Source organism: Strix aluco, chromosome 3 (genome assembly GCF_031877795.1).
Source record: "Strix aluco isolate bStrAlu1 chromosome 3, bStrAlu1.hap1, whole genome shotgun sequence".
NCBI classification, from domain to species: domain Eukaryota; kingdom Metazoa; phylum Chordata; class Aves; order Strigiformes; family Strigidae; genus Strix; species Strix aluco.
The window spans coordinates 23,694,999-23,714,210 of NC_133933.1; the positions used below are offsets into that span (position 1 = coordinate 23,694,999).

General features: G+C 50.1%; 1 protein-coding gene across 1 annotated transcript in view; it reads left to right on the plus strand.

The window, feature by feature from the left end:
* The first annotated feature begins 235 nt into the window (after positions 1 to 235).
* The window catches only part of ITPKB (inositol-trisphosphate 3-kinase B), a 70,091-nt gene continuing 51,114 nt past the window's right edge, over positions 236 to 19,212 (plus strand). The window contains exons 1-2 of the mRNA XM_074817761.1: positions 236 to 749; positions 2,207 to 3,290. Of these exons, the coding sequence (XP_074673862.1) occupies positions 2,370 to 3,290 (921 nt within the window). The 5' untranslated portion in view covers positions 236 to 749; positions 2,207 to 2,369. The remainder of the gene's footprint in view (positions 750 to 2,206; positions 3,291 to 19,212) is intronic.

Here is a 19,212-nt window from a genome sequence, read left to right on the forward strand (position 1 = left end):
CCCTGCCCTGCCCGCCGCGCCCGGGCCGGGAACCAAGAGCCGGCGGGCGTGGGGCGGCCGCGCCGGGGAGGAGAGGCGGGCTGTGCCGGCGGGGCTGCGCCGGGACCCGCGGGCTGTGCCCACCGGCGGCGCCGGGACCCGGCGCGACCCCCGCCGCTCGCTCCGGCCGCGGGTGGAAAATGGCTCGTGTATCTTTAACCCACAGCGGCCAAAACGCGGCGGTGGTGGTTTGGGTTTTTTTTTTTTTTAGTTAACAATGGAAACTTTTTTTTTCAGTATTTCCCTCCAGCCGAGCAGCGCCGAGCGAGCAAAAAAAAAAAAAAAAAGAAACTTGTTCCGCTGAGTTCAACCCCAGACAGGCTCACAACTTCCTTCCTGCTCTCCTACCCCCTCCCTCCGCTCTCCTCCTCCTCCTCCTCCTCGCCGCTCCTCTCCCTCTCCTCCTCCTCCTCCTCCCCTCTCCGCCTTTCCAGCCGCACCGGGAGCGGGCGCCGGGGCCGCGGCGCGGACCTGGCCGGAGCGCGGAGCCACCCGCGCAGCCTCCGCCGCCCAAGCGCGGAGGGGCCGAGCCCGGCGCCTCCCGGCCCCCCCGCGGGGCGAGGAAAGCCGCTTGAACCCGCGGAGCGAGCGGGGCTCCCGGCCGTGCACCGCGCCCGCGGAGATGGTTTCTGCAGCGCCCTGCGGCCGCCGGCGCCGGCGGGAGCTGCCGGGCACCGTGCACTGAGGGCGGGCGCGGATCCCGCTCCCAGGTAAGCGGCGGCGAGTGGGGGGACGCGGCCGCCCCCTCCGCCGGGGCACCCCCCGAGCGGCCGCGGGGGCCCCCCCCCGAGCTGCTGCCTCTCCGCGGGGACGGCCGCGGGCGGTGCGCGGTGCCGGCCGGGCCCCGCAGGGAGGAAGGGGCGAGGTGGGGGCGGGCGGAGGGGCTGGCTGCTGCCCCGCATCCTGCCCTGGCCCCAAGCGGGCTGTCCTGCACCCCAAAATCTGGCCGAGCACCTTGTGCCGGTGCTCGCTTTCAAAGCCGAGCCGGAGCGTGGGGAGCGTTGCGGTGCCGGGGATCCCTGCAAAGAGGGGGTGCCTGGGCTGTGCTGAGCCTCACGCTGCCTCCGAGCAGCGCCTGGAGGGATGGGGAGCCTTTCGGTCACCCCGTCGCTGGGGACTGCGCTTAGACCTGGGGGCAGTTACCTGCCACAGCCTCACAGGGGGATGTGCAGGGGTACTGTGCACCGCATCGCACACAGGCGCTTCCAAACACCCATAGCCAGAGTCCGCACACGTGTGTGTCAGTAAACCTGCACACTCGTGTGGGCAACCTGTTTGTGTGGATCTCATGGGTTCCCAAGCCCCAGCATGGGATGGGGGGTGCAACCCCCATGGCCCAGGGAGCAAACGGCCATGAAGGCAGGCACGCCGAAGTCCGGAGGGGCACAGAGAGCCACCCACCAAAGCAGAGCCTCTCTCACACGCGTACACGCTCACACGCACAGCGGGGCGAACGCCACCACACATCTCTGCGTGTGGGATCCGGGCCGTGACTTGGAGGCGGTTGGGGCGGTCGATGCCCGGCAGGCCGGCGGGCGCCCGGGAGGCACGGCTAGGCAGGGCACTCCGAAGGTGTGCAAAGCCCCATTGTTGCACGTGGTGAGTTAGGGAAGTAGTGGGGATGTGGTCCCATACCATACAAAACTCTGCAAGCAGGGAGCCTTCACGTGTGTCATTGAACAGAAATCCATGCTTGAGGCTTGATCTTGGCCATAGGTGACAAACTGGAAGGTGACAAACCTGAGCTGCTTGGAGTTTTTCCCTTCCATCAGAAAAATGTCAGCTTTTGGGGCCAAAACTTGAAAGTGGCCAACTTTCAGCTCACACCAGTTGGCTGTAACTCCCTAATTCTGTGCGGGAATGGCTGCTGACTGTGTGTCCTCTCAGACACTGCTGCTGCGGCTGCATCAACCGGCCACCTGGAGAGGGGGCAGGGAAGGCAGGAAAGAGGGGAAACAGCCCCAAACCTGATTTCCCTTTGGCTCAGACCCTTCTGACCAGGCTGGGTCATGTCCCCAGGGGTGGCACACTGGGGATGCATGCAGGGACTGGGAGGGGGGCACACAGGAAGGGAAGAATCTGGCCAGCTGTGTGCGCAGCTGGAGGGTGAGCTGAGGGGAGGGTGCAGAGCTACTCTCACCGCTTGTCTCTCTCTCCCTCCCTGCAGCCGTCCCGTTTTATGGAGCTGCGGGCCGGGGCCAGCCCAGCTCCCCTGCTGCCTCCCGGCGATGCTGCTGGTCCCGGCGTGGAGAGACCCTCGGCAGCCCCGCGGAGCCTGAGCGCCGAGGCGGCAGCGGCGGCGGCCCCCCTGTGCGCCCCGGCTGACTACTATGGCCGTGTACTGCTATGCGCTCAATAGCTTGGTGATGATGAATAGCAACAGTGAGGTGACAAGTGGCGGGAGCAAGACGCCGCCTCCCCCCAGACAAGTGCTGCCCAGAGGCCCGGAGACACCCGGCAGCTGCCGCCCGCTCCCCGTCTTCAGCCCGGCCCCCGTGCCACCCCGCTCCCCGCGCCGGGGCCCCGCTTTCCTCTTCCCGCCGCTTGAGGAGCCCCCGCGGCAGCCAGGCAGCCCCGGAGGGCGGCGGGGTAGCCGGGGTGAAGAGGGGCAGCCAGGACCCCCCACGGCACGGCAGCTTCAGCGGGAGCTGCACAATGTCCAGGTGAACCAGAAAGTGGGGCTCTTCGAGGCACACATCCAGGCACACAGCTCTGCTGCCCAGCTGCCGCGGAGCCCCCGGCCATCCCGGCCCCGGCCCGCCAGCCCCGTGGCATCGATGGTGGGACTTGGAACCGGACCGCGGCCACGAGCCTACGGGGAGAGCGAAGCCCCCAGTGCTGGTGGGGTGCAGGTCTGGCCGAGCACTGCAGAGCCCTCGGGGAGGCCAGTGGTGATGGTGGTCCCAGCTGTGGGGCTAGCAGAGGACAGCAGCCCCCTGGAGCCATCAGGGCCTGCACCACGGCGAGGAGAGGTGGTGGTGGTCCCCACAGGACTTGAGGGCCAGCGCACAGCCCTCGGCGGGAGCATCCCCGCCGTCATCGTCACGGACCTGGGGGGCCCGGAGGAGGAGGCGGGCGCCGTGCCCCCCGGCAGCCTGCCCGTCCGGAAGCTGTCGTCATCCTCAGCCTCTTCCACGGGCTTCTCCTCATCCTGGGAGGAGTCCGAAGAGGACATCTCCAGCGACCCCGAGCGCACCCTGGACCAGACACCGGCCTTCCTGCAAACCCTGGACCAGCAGAAGCCCCGAGTGGTGAGTGTTGCACCAGCTCTGGGGAGGTGGTGTGAGGGCTGGCAGCATCCTCGCTCCGAGGCACAGCTGCAGCAGGAGGGCAGAGGTCTGTCGCAGCAGAGGTCTGCAGAGAAACTTTCCATTTGCTTGGCGGTGCTTGCTTTCCCTCACATGATAAGCTTATCCCTGTTCCTAGCCTGAAAATCCCCTGCTCGCAGGAGAGAGCAGCAGTACCCATCCCACCGTGCACAGTCCTTGCAGAGCTTCCCCGGCACTGCAAGCTGCCCGCCGGCATGCTTAGCGCGCGCCCACGGACTGCAGCCTTCTGCTGACATGTCATCATGAACCTCAGTTTTCCCTCAGCACAGCTTCCCTGGGTGCTGGAGGTTTCCCATGGTTTACAAGAGCCTAAGGGAGAATTTATTTCCTCCTTGGAGTCAAAACTGTGTGGGCCAACTGTCTGTTAAAATTTATACTGATGCCCACCACCATAGTGTCTGTGTGCCTTTTCACATGGAAGCAAAAATCCCTAGAATTTCTGGTAATTCCCCTTTTGAATAAAACTTTTTGCTTCTGGGGTATCTTATATTTTAGGTAAGCATGTTTTTATTAGGTATTTATATTAAGTTCATTTGTTTCAGATCTTGTTGTGGGGCTGGTTGGGAGGCTTCAGGCAAGAGAAAGCATCGTGTTGTATTAGAGCAGAAAGGTCTCCTCGGAAAGGAGGGCTTTGAGGCGCTCTCAAAGGCAGACACTCATGGGGTTTCTTGCGTCACTTGGGGAGTTCATTCCATGTCTGAATGATCCGCACAGACTATGCTTTGCTCTGAGCTGTCACACAATTTATCCGGAGGGCTTTGAACCATTTTACCCCAGTGCGGGGTGTCTGTCACGAGGTTCTCTGACCAGCACGTGGGCTCTCCTGTCCTCTGGCTGAGGCATTTCACTGATTCAAGCTCAGCACTGGAGCCTCACACTGACAAACCCTGAAGAACTCAGGGCAACCCAGTGGCTCCTTAATTTTAAATATGTGATGGTGAAACTCTGCTGAGCTCAATGACATGAGGAAGACCAGTGCAGGGAAACATCTAAGTAAAGTGAAGATATCAAACTCATGAAGAACTGACAAGACTGTGGTCTGTAAAACAGCAGGCTGAAATAAATATCTTTGCTTTTCTACTTGTTTTGCCCTGTTCCAAGAACTCAGGCTCACTTCTGCTCAGGATGGAGAAGCAGTTGAGTGGAAGCATAGTTAATGAAGTTACAAGTCTGTGGCTCATCGTGTTTGCAGACAGTTTTGTATTTTGGGGCTCTCAACTGATGAATCAGCTTGCTCCCTTTGGGAGCTGCTACAATCCCCCTGCTGATTAAATTCTGCTAGTTTTGTGTGCATGAGCTGTAGTAATCTCTGCTCTATTCTCCATACTAATGACTGTTCCTAGTGCCAGATCCCACTGATTTGCTGCTGAAAACACTTCGCTGATGGGCAGAATCATGCCTGATGCTCTTGTGGAAAGCTTCCTGGAGCCTCAAGCTGACTCTGCGCAGCCTCCCGTGGCCTCCAGCGAGCTCGTCCAGGCTGGTGGCTCGGCAGTGAACAGGCAAGGCTCATTTGTATTGCCAAAAGGCCTGGATCAGAGCGAGAGCAGATCAGGTCTAAGATCAGAGTAACTCTGCTGGGCTCAGTGGGACTACTCCAGGCTAAACGAGATGAAGATCTGGTCCAAAATGTGTCAGGCAGCCTGAGGAGGTACACTTGATTTTGTGTTTCAGTGCTGGAGTCGTCTCAGCAGGAGTGGCTGGGCTGATTTACAATGATACTTTCCGCTGGGCTCCACAGGTCCCGTGCAGGGCGGATCACTGGCTTTGGCAGGTTGTAGTCAACTTCTCAGCAGGATCGTGCGCAAATGCCCAGTAATTCAAAGCTGATTCATATAAATAACACCCAACTTTGTGTACCGGTTGGCAACATCTTTTAAATCCATAATGACAGCAGAAGGCAGCTACTGAAGCAGTCTCAGGTTGCACACTCATTTGTTTTCATGAACTCACTCTTTCCTTTTAACAACGCACATGGTCTGGAAATGAGTTGTGTAATGAGGGGGAATGTGTGAGAAGCTCTCTCCGCAACTCCTGCTTTTCCGTCAAAATAAACCCTGGGAGACCTCGGCTGACAGAAACCCACATCATGCCTCTGGGTTGAGTAGATGAACGCTGGGCAGGGAGAGAGCCCTGCCTGTCTGCACCAGGTGCTGCTGGCGCAGGGGAGGGCTATTGTACCTGGGGGAGAGGTAATGACGAGCAGCAGGAAAGCAGTTCTTGCTGCAGATATGGTCTGCGCCGCACATCTCCCATAGCATGTTTACAGATTTGATAAACAGCAGGCTTGCTTCTGCCCTTCCTTTCTGGAGGCCGTCTGGCTTAGCAAATCTGTTAGGGATGTCCGGCTGTCTATTGCAGTTCCTTCTGGCGTCCCCGGGAAACGGGCTGGCAGAGACTCATTCTCCATTTGTACTTCAGGTAGGAAAATTCATCTGTGGTCAGGCCCGCAAATTGGCCAGTAAGAAAATGACGTTGCCTAGCGAAAGGGAGGGAGGGAGTGTGGCCACTGTTTTGGACACTGTGACCTGGAGCAGCTTGGTGGCTGATACGGGCTCTGCCTTTGTTTATTGAAACAGTTTACTCAGTACATTGCCTGTCCCCGCCTGGAGTGCTCTGGTGCCCGGTGGGCTGCGCAGCGCTGGGATGCGGTGACCCTGCCATGATTATAGCAGACTTCTGAAGTGCAGTGACCGTAAGAGCAATTCGATGTTTTGCTGTTGTCTAATTGCAAGTCCACTTAAGGTCTGAGTAAACCACCATGTAAGAGCTTTTACAGCTGTGGCTTTCCCCAGGCTGTGGGCTGCTGCTGGAGAAACCCCATGCTTGTTTATTGATGCTTGCAAGGTTTCAAAGACACTTGAGCAATTACACTTCTCGGGCTGTGTGGGAGGGACAGCCTGTCCAGGCAGCACATTGGGATGGGGACGCCATGGTTTGACACCATGCACCCCCTGCGATGGCAGCACAGGCAGTTTGGGGAAGGAGAGGATGCCTCTGCTCACCCACTGCCCGAGCCAGGGGGACGCAGCGGCTGTTAGAAGGCACCTTTCTCCATCACAGCACGTCTTGTGCTGAGGGAGGATTTCTTCCTCCTGGCTGATCACACAGGTTGGGTGCATAGGGGAGTGAGAAGGTGCTCCCTGTCCCAGGCTCTGCGTGGCACAGGTAGCCTGAGACAGTAGCCTGGCTCCTAAGGGGGATTTCACACCCAAAATAAGCCCTGTTCTCACTGTGATTCCCATTGACTTCAATAGGAAAATACGAGTCTATGAGTTTTGCTGTTCCTGGGGGACCCTGTTTGCTCTTCCCAAGGGAGAGCTGATAGACCAAGGTGTACTCGGCAGCAGGAGGCTTGGCCCCAGTCTTGGAAGCTGGCTGCACCCCTTAAGCGAAAGATATTCCAGTGCTGGTCATTACCGTGAATTGACCTAAATACCCTGGTTTGTCAATTCCTCAGCAACTAGAGACAAAGCAACAGACGAGTTGGGGGAAAGGCAGAAATTGTGCAAGTACGTACTATAGAAAAATGACATGTCAAGGGGAAAAAAAACACCCTCCTGGAAAAACAGTGCAAGACACTTCAGTGTTCCTCTTCCTGGCTTTCCCACAGCTGCTGTGGAAACGCAAGGACATACGGCAGAATAGTAATCAAGTGACTCTCGGTACATTGTGAAACCTCTTCTTTCAAAAGGCAGAGCAGCTTGCTCAGAATAAGAGACTTCCATTAACCTGTGCAAAATGGCAAGAGCTTTTGGAAAAAGCTAACGGCATTGCTGCTGACAGGTGATTTTTTTAATCGATTTATTTGTTTGACACACAATGGCTGTAACACATTTCTGAAAGGAGCCAAGTTTAGATAGGGTTGGTGTCAGCCAAGGGCCTGTGAGACCCTTGCATATTTCTCTTTGAGATGTTCCAAGGCACAAGCTGACAACAGCAATCCTGATCTGTTCCTATAAAAATCAATTAAATTAAATATGCTTTTATTCCCTTTTCTAGCTGTCACTGTGATCAGGAAGTCTCTGTGTAACAGAAACCATGACCACATGGCTATGGTGATGCATGCAAGCCCCGTGAATGTATATCTTTATGCTGACTGTGTTTATGTATTTTAGTCCTTCCTCCCACCGTGTTTATCTTAAAAGCTCCTAAGCTTATGAGCTTGTGAGTAGTATCACCAATTTAGTATCAATATAATGTCTAGCGTATTAGGGCCCTGCTTGCTTGTTGTTGAAGAGTGACTCTAGTAATGCCTATCGTTGCCCAGGGAAGTGCTTAGCACGCCAGGTAAGCTGTCAAAGGATGGAGCCTCCTTCAGCCCTGCCATGGGAAGACTAGGAGGAAGAGGAGAATGAGGTGGACACCTCTGTGTTTCCACTCTCAGAGCACCCTGCTCAGCAGGCCTGACAGCACGGCGTGTTTTGTCTGCTGGGATGAGATGAGGATCCGCTGGTGCCAGGCTGGCTAAGCAGAGCTTCACACTCTTCGTAGATGGAGGCTGTGCACTCCAAGGAGTTCACAAAGCACCACTCTGTTTGGTAGCTTGTCTTCTATCTACTCGTGTGGCCTTCTCGGGGAATAAGCGGCATTTTTATGGGCTCCCACCCACGGAGGCTAAGTCAAGATGTTGCCACAACCCAATGGGAGACAAGCAGTGCTATTTCAAATCCATTTTGATCAGCACTTTTAAACTCATTGGGAAGGGTTTCTTCTCTGTGCACGTTCTCCATGACTGACAGCATAAGAATTATATGGCACATAGCAGATCCTTTTCATAGAGGGACTTACTTGCTAGCACAGCTGCTGTCTCTTGCATATTTTGTTTCTCAAACAATTTCACACTGAAAGCATTCATAAAAAGTGGAAAAAAGCCCAAAGCATTTCCAAGGTGCAGGAAGAGCAAACATTAGGTCCATCATCCTTAGGGTTCCCAGCTCTGGAAACAGCCAGGTTTCATCCCCTTGTGAAGGGAATCACAGGATGTCAGGAGCCTGGCTGGTTGGACCCTTCGGATGTTAAGCTGAATGTCCGCAGAGTGAAGTTCCCGGACCAGTGGAAACTTTACAGTTTTGTCTTTACCTTTTTAGAGCCTTGCAATGACAAAAACTAATCAAACCATAGTCAGCCACCTGTCTCATATTTTCCATATTATTTCTATAATGTGTTAGGACAGATTTGCATGTGAAGAAAATATTAGCGCAGCACTGAGCTCTCACATGCCATGCGATGACTGAAAGCCAGTGCTGAGCTAATGTTTTCTTTACATGTAAATCTGTCCTAACTCACTAGAGAAATAATGGCATCTATGTATGATGTTAAATGTCATCTCAGCTAAGCTTAGTCTTCTGTAATTGTTAGAGATTATTTTGTTTATACTAGTAGGTAAATTTGTGAAGTAAATTTGACCTGCTTTCTTCCAATGAAGCCCAGCCAAGCTTTCTAAAAAAGATATGTTAATATTTAACAGACACTGAGAACTAAACGTTAATGTTTTCAAATCACTGAGTAACTTTGCAGCCTAATCCCTATTCTCAAATGTTACTTTTCGGGGAATGTGGGCTTCCACACTTGTTGGGTCACTTGAAATTGCCCTTTTAGGGAATTCACCTTGCTCAGCCTCGTTGGATGTCTCCTCGGGATAAGTCTTCTCCTAAGGCACCTTTCTTCTCTGTTGACTCTGGTGGGATCTTGAGGACTAGCCCAGGAGTGTGCTTAAGACAGAGGAATCTGCTTCTAAAGTACTCGTTAATGTCTTTATAAAATTTTATCTGAATTTCATTCTTATTTATACACACAAAAAGCCAGGTCATGCATAGCCTGCGCAATGGCTGCAAGTAGTTCAGGAAGCTGCTCCAGTCTGAGGTCTACCAGCTTCAAAAGCAAGTGCCTCTGTTTTGGCTTTTAAATCAGTGTTTAGGCAGCAAAATGTGTGATTTGCTCTGTAACAGGGATGATCACCCACCAGTGCCTTTCAGCGTGAGTTGTTGTGGGTATGTTCCGAAGCTCAAGGTCTCCAGCTGCAAGTTTCAGTCTGGGTGTATGTGCCATGAATGCGTTCAGAATTGGTGGAAGCTTTTGGAAAACGTAGATTGCAGCTTCTTCTTTCCCAGCCATGGTGGGAGTTCACCACCAGAGAGCTGCTGTCACGGCTGCGTGCCTGTGGAGACGCTCACTGCTGTAGTCAGCCATGGGTTGCGTTAACTGAGTGCCGGCATTTTCTGACCTAAGTTTCTTAGAGATTGGCAAAATTTGAGTCTGAAGCTGCTGCAAGCTGCTAAGACCCGTATTAGCCTTTTCCCTCTCACGATATTTATTTCAATGTTATCATACATTTCATCCATGAGAAGAAAGAAGTGAGTTTTTTATAGTAAAGAACATTCTTTTCATTAATGACATGGAAAAAGAGACAGCCTAGTAGAAGGAATTCAATTATTCCTTTCAGATCTAAGATTTATTGCTAGCTGAAACACAAGGATTCCTTTTGGAATGAGAACTAGGGGGGTAAAACAGCAAGTGCTTAGCACTTACAACTTCTGCTTGTAAGCAGTACAGTGTATTATCTGATCAGCACTACACAACAGGAACTGCATTAGCATTCAGCACTGTTGTGGTTTTAAGTAATAGTAAAGCATCCCTCGTCTCCCTGAAAGACATATATAGGCTCTGGAGTGACATACCAACAGACATTTTAACGAGTTTGATTCAAAGGACAGAATCAGATTGTCCCTTCACTGTTTGCTTCACACATTTGATTTGCAGAGAGGTTGGCACCTGCAGTTGCTGTGGTGTCGACCTCACTGAATTGATGTGAGTTTTGCCTAGGGTTTCATCCTTGGCTTCTGGGCTTTCATCCTTGACTTTAAGTCTTGTACTTGAGGTTTTGGAAGATAGGGCTCTTGGACTGTGTGAAGCAGAGGAAGGTCTCAGCCTGTAGTCTTCACTGTCATGAAACTCCTCTCAGCCTGAATGCTTTGGGCTTTGCCTGAATGAACACCGATACATCAGCACCAGGAATAATCAGCATAATGTCTTGGTAGGTTGGCTATGCCAGGGAGCAGGCCCAACCCTCTCCCTGCCATCAGTGTTTGCAGAAGGGGCCATCAGAAATATGGCACCGAGTGGAAGTTAGCAGAGGGCTAAACAGCAGCAGCACCTACCTTCAGCATCACCTCCTCCTCCTCCTCCTCCTCCCCCTTCGCTTCCTGTCCCTTTGCCCTTGCTTGGGCAATTTGTCTGCAGCAAGATAGAATCAAAGAACCCTCTTCCTCTGCTAAACAATTCGCTCCTTTTGTTAGGGTCAGATAAAATGCTGATAAAAGCTGTTGTAGCTCCCCTGAAGCCAGCAGGAGTGTGCTGCAGTTTTGATCCTTGATGGTTTTTCGCCTTGCTCTCCCCTGCATGTATCCAGTTACATCTTGTGGTAAATCCAATGTTAAACTGAATTAATGAAGCAGAGACATGGGGGTTTTGCCTGTTGATAGATACAGTGCTTCAGAGCCTTTGGGGACAGGAGTTTTATAAATGGAAAGATCTGCAGGGTGACTTTTTGGAAAGAGCGTTTTAGGATTGGGTGTTTTTTTCTCGTTTCTCACTAAGCCATCTCCAATCTCTGCTGCTTGGGAAAAGGGCAGGAGTGGAGCCTGGCCTTCAGCTCACTGCTGAGCCTTGTTCATTGCAGCTGTACTTTGACAAGGTGTTTGGAGAGGCGTAGGAATAGCTTTTATCCCATTGAGCTAAACGCATTCAGAGCATTTTCAATAAATGGGTACTTAAATACAATAGTCGAGGGAGCCCATGTGCACCCCTCAAAAGAGAGAAGACCAGGGCGCCGAGGAGGAGCTGGGGTGAGGGGGAGGTGAGCAGGCTCCTTCTCGCCATGTGGAGCATGGGAATTGCTCTGCCGGCAGCCTCAAGCCCCGTTAGATATCCAGGGGCATCCTCCCACTGCAAGCAAGGTACAGAGCAGCCGGGGGAGAATTAGCAACATGTCCAAATGTAATATGGTTGTTATTATGGGTAATATATATTTAACACTCTGCAGGGACCATTCAAGCCTGCATCTGTAGGAAGGGGAAAAAAGTCAGGTTTGCTTTTTTGGCAGACTGCAGATCAGAGAGTCCAATCTGCAATCTCTCTTGGTATGTTTTATGTGGGTGGGTTTTGTTAAGTTACAGGCAAAGTTATTGCACCCCTAGGCTGCTCACATTAAATGTTTCTCCAATTTTAGCAACATTCTTTCCAGGCTCAGCTACATTTGTTTTTATCTTCTCTATGGCAATTGATGATCTAAGTCTAAAATGTATAACTCCACAGGATCTCCTGTTATATATTCCTTCCACAGCTGTAGCTGAATCAGGACAGTATAATCCAATGACATGTTGTAATGCCTAATGCTTTCTTTAATACATTCCAGATTAAAGGAGTCAGCAAAGTTCACATATCCAAAGTAATAAATTTAAACAATAATAACGACAAATCCCGAACCATGATTGTATCTTGAAAGTGTTGGGGGTTTTTTTTCCTCCTATCTTCTCTGGTCTGGCTAAAGTCTGTTTGTAGGAAACTCAACAGGACAGATAAAAGATGATGAGACAAACAACTTAATCCCTTAATAATGTCAAGTGGAAAATCCAACAACAGATTGGCAAGGAACTCAAATAACAACTGCAAAGTGGCCCTTACTGAGGACTACAGACCTAGTTTAAAAGGCTGAGCTTGGGATATAATTAGAGATAAACCTGAATCAGTGCCCACAGATTCAAACATTTCTTTGAACTCTGAAATGAAACCCAATTCCCTTTTTTTCTTTTTTTTTTTTTTTTTTATCCACGCATGCATAGTGTCAGCTTAGCTCCATTGAAGCCGGTTTGGCATCACCTCGTACCTCATGCTGCCCTTGGTACCCATACAGAGTGACCATGAAAGGCCCCAGGGTGGTATTTCCATCTCTGGGTGCTGTTGCGGATGGGAGCGTGGGATAGCAGCGAGTGTGCGCTGCCCAGGTAGGTGCCTGTCACGGCAGCACAAGGAGGAGGAGGAGAGCTGAGCGCCGCTTGCTGGCACCGCGCTGGCCCCCAAGTCCCACCATCTCACGCTGCTATTGCTGGGGACTGGCACACAGCTGCACCCCCACGCAGCAAACCCCATTCCTGCTGCTTAGGGCAGTCTCGGGCTGCCGTTAATAGAGACGTCTTGAAAGCAAGGCGTGTGGTCACAGAAGTAGGAGGCACTTGGAAATGCAATTGCCAAGCAGTTTCAGAAAGAGCATGTTAATTATTATCTCCTCAGAGCTGTATTTATTTAGAGCTGACAGCCCTTCACCCTGGGGTTTCCTGGTGGGAATGTCTTACTGGGGTGGAGACCAGGGCGTCCAGAAAGGAAACAAAGGAAAGAGATTTTAGAACTGTGCCTTATCTCTATCCACCTGAATTACTGTTGTATTTTAAAAGAATATGTGAAACCCATTGTTTGAAAAAACCCTGACAAGTGTGCTCTCCCAGCTCCATTGTTTTAATGTTCTCCTAGGAATTTGTATATAAAATGTTCCCAATCCAGTTTATCTCTCTCTGCTTGACAAATCCTGTGTTTCCCTTCCGTACTTATAGCAGAGTGGGAACTAACCTTGATCTTTTTGCAGAGCCAACAGAATTGCCTTGTCGGGTGTCACGTTGCCACCTTCACACACAAACAGTGCGTGTCACAGTTTTTGAGCAAGATGTACCACCACTGAAAAAAAGTCTGCATAAAGCTCATATGTTCAAGATGAATTTTTGGAAAAGCATCTCTGAACTGAACCAGACCCTCTTTCGGAGGAGGGAGCAACTAATGTTGTCTGGCTCTCGTGGAAGGCCCCTTGCACAGAAGGTTGAAATAAATGGTCCAAAGCCAGAGATACAGCTCAGCTCCTCCACCGTTAGCAGCCCACCATCTATGGCTCACCTCAAGGAAAAAAGTCTTGGCCTCTCTCCTCATGTCTCTGTTTTCTCATGTTACCCTTCATTGCTGGAATGGCTTTTTCAAGCCAAGGAAGGCAGTGTGGGAGTCTAGGTGGTCAGAAGTGACCATAACATTGAACAGGTGCTGGGCCAGTAATGAGAGGGAAATGCAGAGGTAGCACAATGCCACCTTGTCTGTTCTTGTCTGTCTCCATATTGTACAGCCTGAGCAGCTCTGATATTGGGTCTTTGAGCTTTTGGGCAACTTAAAGGCAGTTACAGACCTTAGGTTTGTTCTTGTGGATGGGAACCCTTCCCAGAAGGGAGAAAGCTCAGAGGAGCCTGCTTAATGTAGGCTGATCTCATGCTTGAGCATACGCAGGAGTTGACCTTTCAGTACTGAAATAAGAAATGATGGGAATAGAATAAATCACAGCCTTGAAAGAAAAGCCAAGTAGCTTAGATTTGCACCTCAGGAGAAGGAGTCAAGGTGGGGAGGCTGAGAGAGCTGCAGAGCGGCCAAACGACAGATTCGTAAAGTGATCTTTCAGCAATAGGTTTGGTGGATCTTTGCAGAGCAAGCCTGCAGAGGAAAGGCTATTGAGATGTGAAATTGAGATGTGAGGTGATAAGTCCCGGAGGTGAATTTTAGTTGGGTGGGTAGGTTGGAAAGGGATGTTATCCTGAAAAAATCTTAAGGATTTACAGATAGGTTGGATGTGAGGACTGAGAGAAAGACATCCAAGTTTTCCACTTGCTAAAAGTTTCAGGGTAGGAGCAAAACACTCACAAATGAGACCAGTAACATTTACGATCACATTGCGAAGGCATAAATTGTTCTATGAATTGCCAGGCTGCAAAGAATCAAGTCTCTGTATTGCATTGCAAGCCTCAGAGCCATCATATTTCCATCAAAGCCAAAGCCAAATTTTTCATAAACTTGATAGGAGGCAGGTGTGAGCCCCTATGGTACATCCCCTTGACCTTCAGGGGCCTGGCGTTGAATGCAAGATTTTTCCAAGAGAACCAAAACTCGAAGCACTCCCCTAATATCCAGAAGCCACAGGCTGATGAGGAACTCCCTCTGTGTGGTGGATTCTGTTGGAGCCCAACTCCCTGTTCCATCGCAGGAGAAGGTGGCTCAGGGCTTTTTCAGGGCAGCCACGGTGGAGGGTCGGGCTGCTCTGTGGCACAGAGCCTGTCACTGCCCGGAGAGATGCTGGGGTGTGCCCTCCTGGCTCACTCTTCCTCTGGACCATCTGTGCTGTGTCCCCAAGGCAGTCAGACCCCCAGCCCCGTCCAGACAAACCTTGGCGTGATAGAAGATTGTAGTTGCTGGCTGGAGCTGGAAGAACAGTTTTTTGGCAGAGAGTAGATTTTCCAGCAAATGTCAAGGGGGAGGGGGAGTCAAAATGATTCACAAATTCAAACACATTTTCTGAATAGTTCTGGCCTAGAAAAAAATACAGAGGTGGGGGAAGAGGGAGGGATGTTAAAAATAGCAATGCATGTCATTCTGACACTTTCAGAATGAACTGTTTCATTTTGGGAATGGTTTGTTTATGTTTTGCAAGCATTTGAAATGTAGATTTTATTCAAAATGGCATTTTTCACTTAAAAGTTGACCTCACTGGTAAAACACATTGAAAGAAGAAAAGAGAAAAGGTTTTTTAGAACTTACATAACCCAAAATGAAACACCTTCTTTTGCTTTGGCTCCAGATGAGACATTTCAGAGTTTTCCTTTCACAGCCCAACAATTTTAGCTGTGTTCAGCCCTACCTGAACATTTCCTCTCCCCTAGTTTTTTGTCTGAGCTCTGATGTAAAAAAATTCGTTCTCTGTCCAGCTCCCGTGCTGGCCAACCAAAGTCTAATGCCATGGAGCAAGTACTTTAGTTTAATCTGAGGTCAACCACACATTGCTGTGATTCAAACTGAAACCTGTGGTATCGAATGAATAAGAGCTGTAGGTTTTGTAGATAACTGGCAGCTTCTCCGGAAGATGCAATGTCGAACCTCATTTAGAAAAATAACCCAAACTCCTGGGGCCCTGAAATCTGATCTAGAAATCTTCAGAGAAGCTGGAGTTGCAGACAGCTGAATGGCAGACTTTCACTCCCCCGACACTCACACTGGTCTCATTCAACTGATTCATTAAAGGGAAACGAGCAAACAGCTAGTAATTACTTTGCTGTAGCCAAAATGTGCTGCAGAGTTTGCCCAGACAGAGGGGAAGGAACACGCACGTTTGCTATACGATGAGCCGTCATCGAGGTGACTGTTCCCCTCCGTGTTTTGGGCCAGGTTGGGACACGTTGTCGTTTCCTCAGCTGAAGTCTATCCCTTGGCATCTGGAGCGGAGCCTCCTTTGCTGAGATTTGTCTTGACTATCTTCTGAACCCCTTTCCTCTGTGCCTTGGGAGGGTTTGGACACACAAGAGGGAGAAAAAAGATGCTGTGGTGTGGGACGGCAAACTTTCTAGCAGCAGCCCCTCCTGGGCAGGGGCCGTAGGAAAGACCTTTTCCATTTGTGGGAAGATCCTGGGTTTTACCGCAATAGGAAGGTTTGTAAGCATTTTCTGGCCCGCTGTAATTTTAGTGTTACTGAAGGGTGGATCTTACGGCGCGGATAGGATATGGCAGTTTTTATCATCGTGGTGTGTAGAGGCAAGGGGCTGGCAGTGGCCGAGCGGCAGAGCGGGCTGTGCTCCCTGCAGGCCCTGGCAGCGGTGGGAGCTGGGACGGCTCTGCTGCTCTCAGCGGTGGCTCAGGGTCCCCCACAATTAATGCCTGCAGCAGGATGGGGAATCGAGTCCAGTGTGCGTGTACCAGCTCTGCAGCTCCCTTGACCATGCATTTACTGTTAAAACACTGCCAACCCAAGCTCTCCCCAAACAATGAGGATTGCCTTAAAAACCACCAAATGTTTCAGGGTTTTTTTTGGAAGTTCTGGCTTTGTTTGATTGTTTTCCTAGTTTCTATGCCTTTAACTCACACTTGGGACAATTTTTCAGTCTTTTATCTGCAAGCCAGAAGGCTAGAAATGTACTGTCTTTTTAAGAATGAAAGCTCAGAGCCTCAGCTGCTTGACTGCAAGAGCTGGGGGCTGTGAGAACAAGGTAGAGCTCACACTAAAACTGCAGGAGTGGGCAAACAGACTACTGAAATAGCTCTTCTCTCGGTCGAGAAATGGGCTGAATGGAAAGAAAGGCCAGAAGGGCAGAGCATGTAAGCCGATTCGGCTTTCCTGTAACAAACGGAGAACACCAGCGCTCCGTCCCCACCCCAGCCCAGACAAAAAGCCCATACACCACTAAAGTGAAATCTGCCTTCCTGTTTGTACGTGTGTTGTGAGGCCTGGGATGGCAGGTGGCATTCGACTCTCGCATCTCCAACGAAATTCAAACTCATCTCCCAGGCGAAATCTGGAGGTAGTGGTGCAGACAGAGATACTAGTGGTCACCAAAGAGCAAGGACCATACAAACTGCACACGGAGGCTCACACCACTTCCCTGTCAATCTTTTGTCTAAAATATAGTTTGAAAATGAATCACTTTTTCTACAGACAAAGGTGATTCAGAGATCTTTGACACAAGCAGCTGTCAAGAGACGGGAAAACAGCTCTGACTATGTTAATCTTAAAGCGCAGAACCTGCTGGCCAGCACTTCAGTGCAGACGGTAAGATTTTAGCAAAAATCTCAAATTTCCAACTAAATAATTGCATTTGGACAATGATCTATGCAAGATCGTACACATCTTTTGACAAGGAATCTTAGGCTCTGACAGTGCTCAGAAAATACCGAGCAGGGTTGTTGAACCATCCTAAACCACCTTGTCATGGAATGGTGCAGAGGTGCTGTGTGAAGTGACAGTAAGTTCTCTAGCACTCTAACGGTGTCTGGATTTCAGTTGACACGTTCTCCAGTTTGCCTCTTGAATTAAGATGCTGCAGTGTTTACTTTTCTCCTTTGCAGCTGATAGGTATGTGTCTTTGCTCATCCAAGGGGAAAACAAGGATATTCTTCCTTTTCATGTGTCCTTAGAGCTAATACACGTTTAAAGGGAATAATCCCCAGAGCAAAGGCATGGACGTTGGGTGTATCCATGGGCTGCACACTTTTTTCTCAGGTGCTCCACCTGCAGGGTTAACTTCAGTGAAATCGCACCAGGAGGGCAGTTTTGAAGATTGTATACACCGTGCAGTCTTCTGGAGAGCAGCTGCCTTTGGAAAACCAGCTAAAACTACTGTTGGCGTAACAAACAGAATTAGAATATTTCCAAGATATAAAATTAAGGGAGAAAAGCAGCTTCGTCAGAAAACAGAGGCTTGCATAACAGCAACATTTTCCATATACTATGCAATTAAGTTACTTGCTTGGGAATTAAATTGCAAGTCAGTTTAGACAGCGTGGCCAGCTGTAACATAACACACATTACAACACACATAGTGAATGTTATTACTTGGTGTCAGTGTTTATTGAAAAGAGTGGGGATTTCAGAAACAAGCTTTGGCCCAAGAAATGCTAACAATGTGATGGCGCTTAATGTCTCTAAAGCAGCACAGCTAGCGTTAGAATTTTTGGGAAGAAATTCTCCAAAGATAAAATACTTTAGAAAATACCTGCTAATCCCTTTAAATCCCTAAGACATATTAATTTTCATATTGGGTAATGAAAAGCCACAGATTTCACCACTAATCTTGAAAATATCCTGCGGTTTTTGGAATAGCAAGGGAGACTCCAGGTGTAGGTTCAGTGGCTGATTTTGCAGTAGCAGTTCCAGCTGATCTCACTGGAAAGTCTTTATTTGCTGCTGTCTGCTGGTCCCTTGCTGTCTTCTTTTGCTACTGCAGGATCCAGGGCCAGTGAACAGTGCTCACTGACTCCTTGAACTATGCTTCCCTCTTATTTTTGTGAAGAATTGATGCTCTAGAATGTCACTTCATTTCAGTTGCAAGACTGGTATGAGATTGGGCAAAATCAACTCTGTTGGAGCTCCATAGAGTCTGGTGGGCTTGCACGAGGGATAAATCTGGTCCAGAGTAAGAACAACACGAAACACAGATGGGCTGGGTTCATGCATTGTTTATATAAATGGCTAGACCATGGAGAGCTGCCCGCATTGCAAAATCCCCCTCCCAGCTGGCGCCATCAGGGATCCTTTGGAAAGCACAGCACAGGCAGACCAGCAACAAAATGTGGCACAAAGACTGAATTTCCCCTCTCTTCCTTGTGCCCAGAGTTGAGGACCATGTTGGCAGTGGTGCATGGGCTCAGCTCACCAGCTGTGCTGAACCGGCATCTCAGGGAGCAGGACAGGTCAGATTGCTGTGCCCTCCGCTGGAAATTATAAATACATTTTTGGAACAAAAATAGGAACCATCCACCAGAGCTATTTCTGATGACCTCAAAATAAAGCTAGAATTTGAGATTTTTTTCTCTGTTTTCTTAGTGGGGCTGCTGAGCTCTCCAGCAGAACAGGAAGTAGGCTGAGGAGCTGTTTGAGTAACCAGAGTCGTCAGATCAATGGAAAAAATGGTTTAAGTACACTTTGTGAAAGTGCAGCCAACAATTTTGAAATTACTGCAGTTTCTCTTCCTAGATCAGTGCTGTTGTTCATGCCAAGGGGACTTATGCCTACCACTGCTGTGTCTGTAAGCAAACAGAACGTTTCTTTTTGATGATGTACATGATGTGCACCCAGGGGTGAAGCAGAAATCTATCCCTTGGTGTCTTTGGAGTGGATTCCAGATGAGTTAATCTCTCAACGTGATCAGAATCCTAGGTAATTTTGAAATGCCTACCATGCCATTTGGAAGAAAAATAAACTTGCTTTTATTGGGAGTTGGGTGTGGGGAGGTCAGGGTAGGTGAGGAGGGAGGGAGAGGATAACAGACACCGTTTT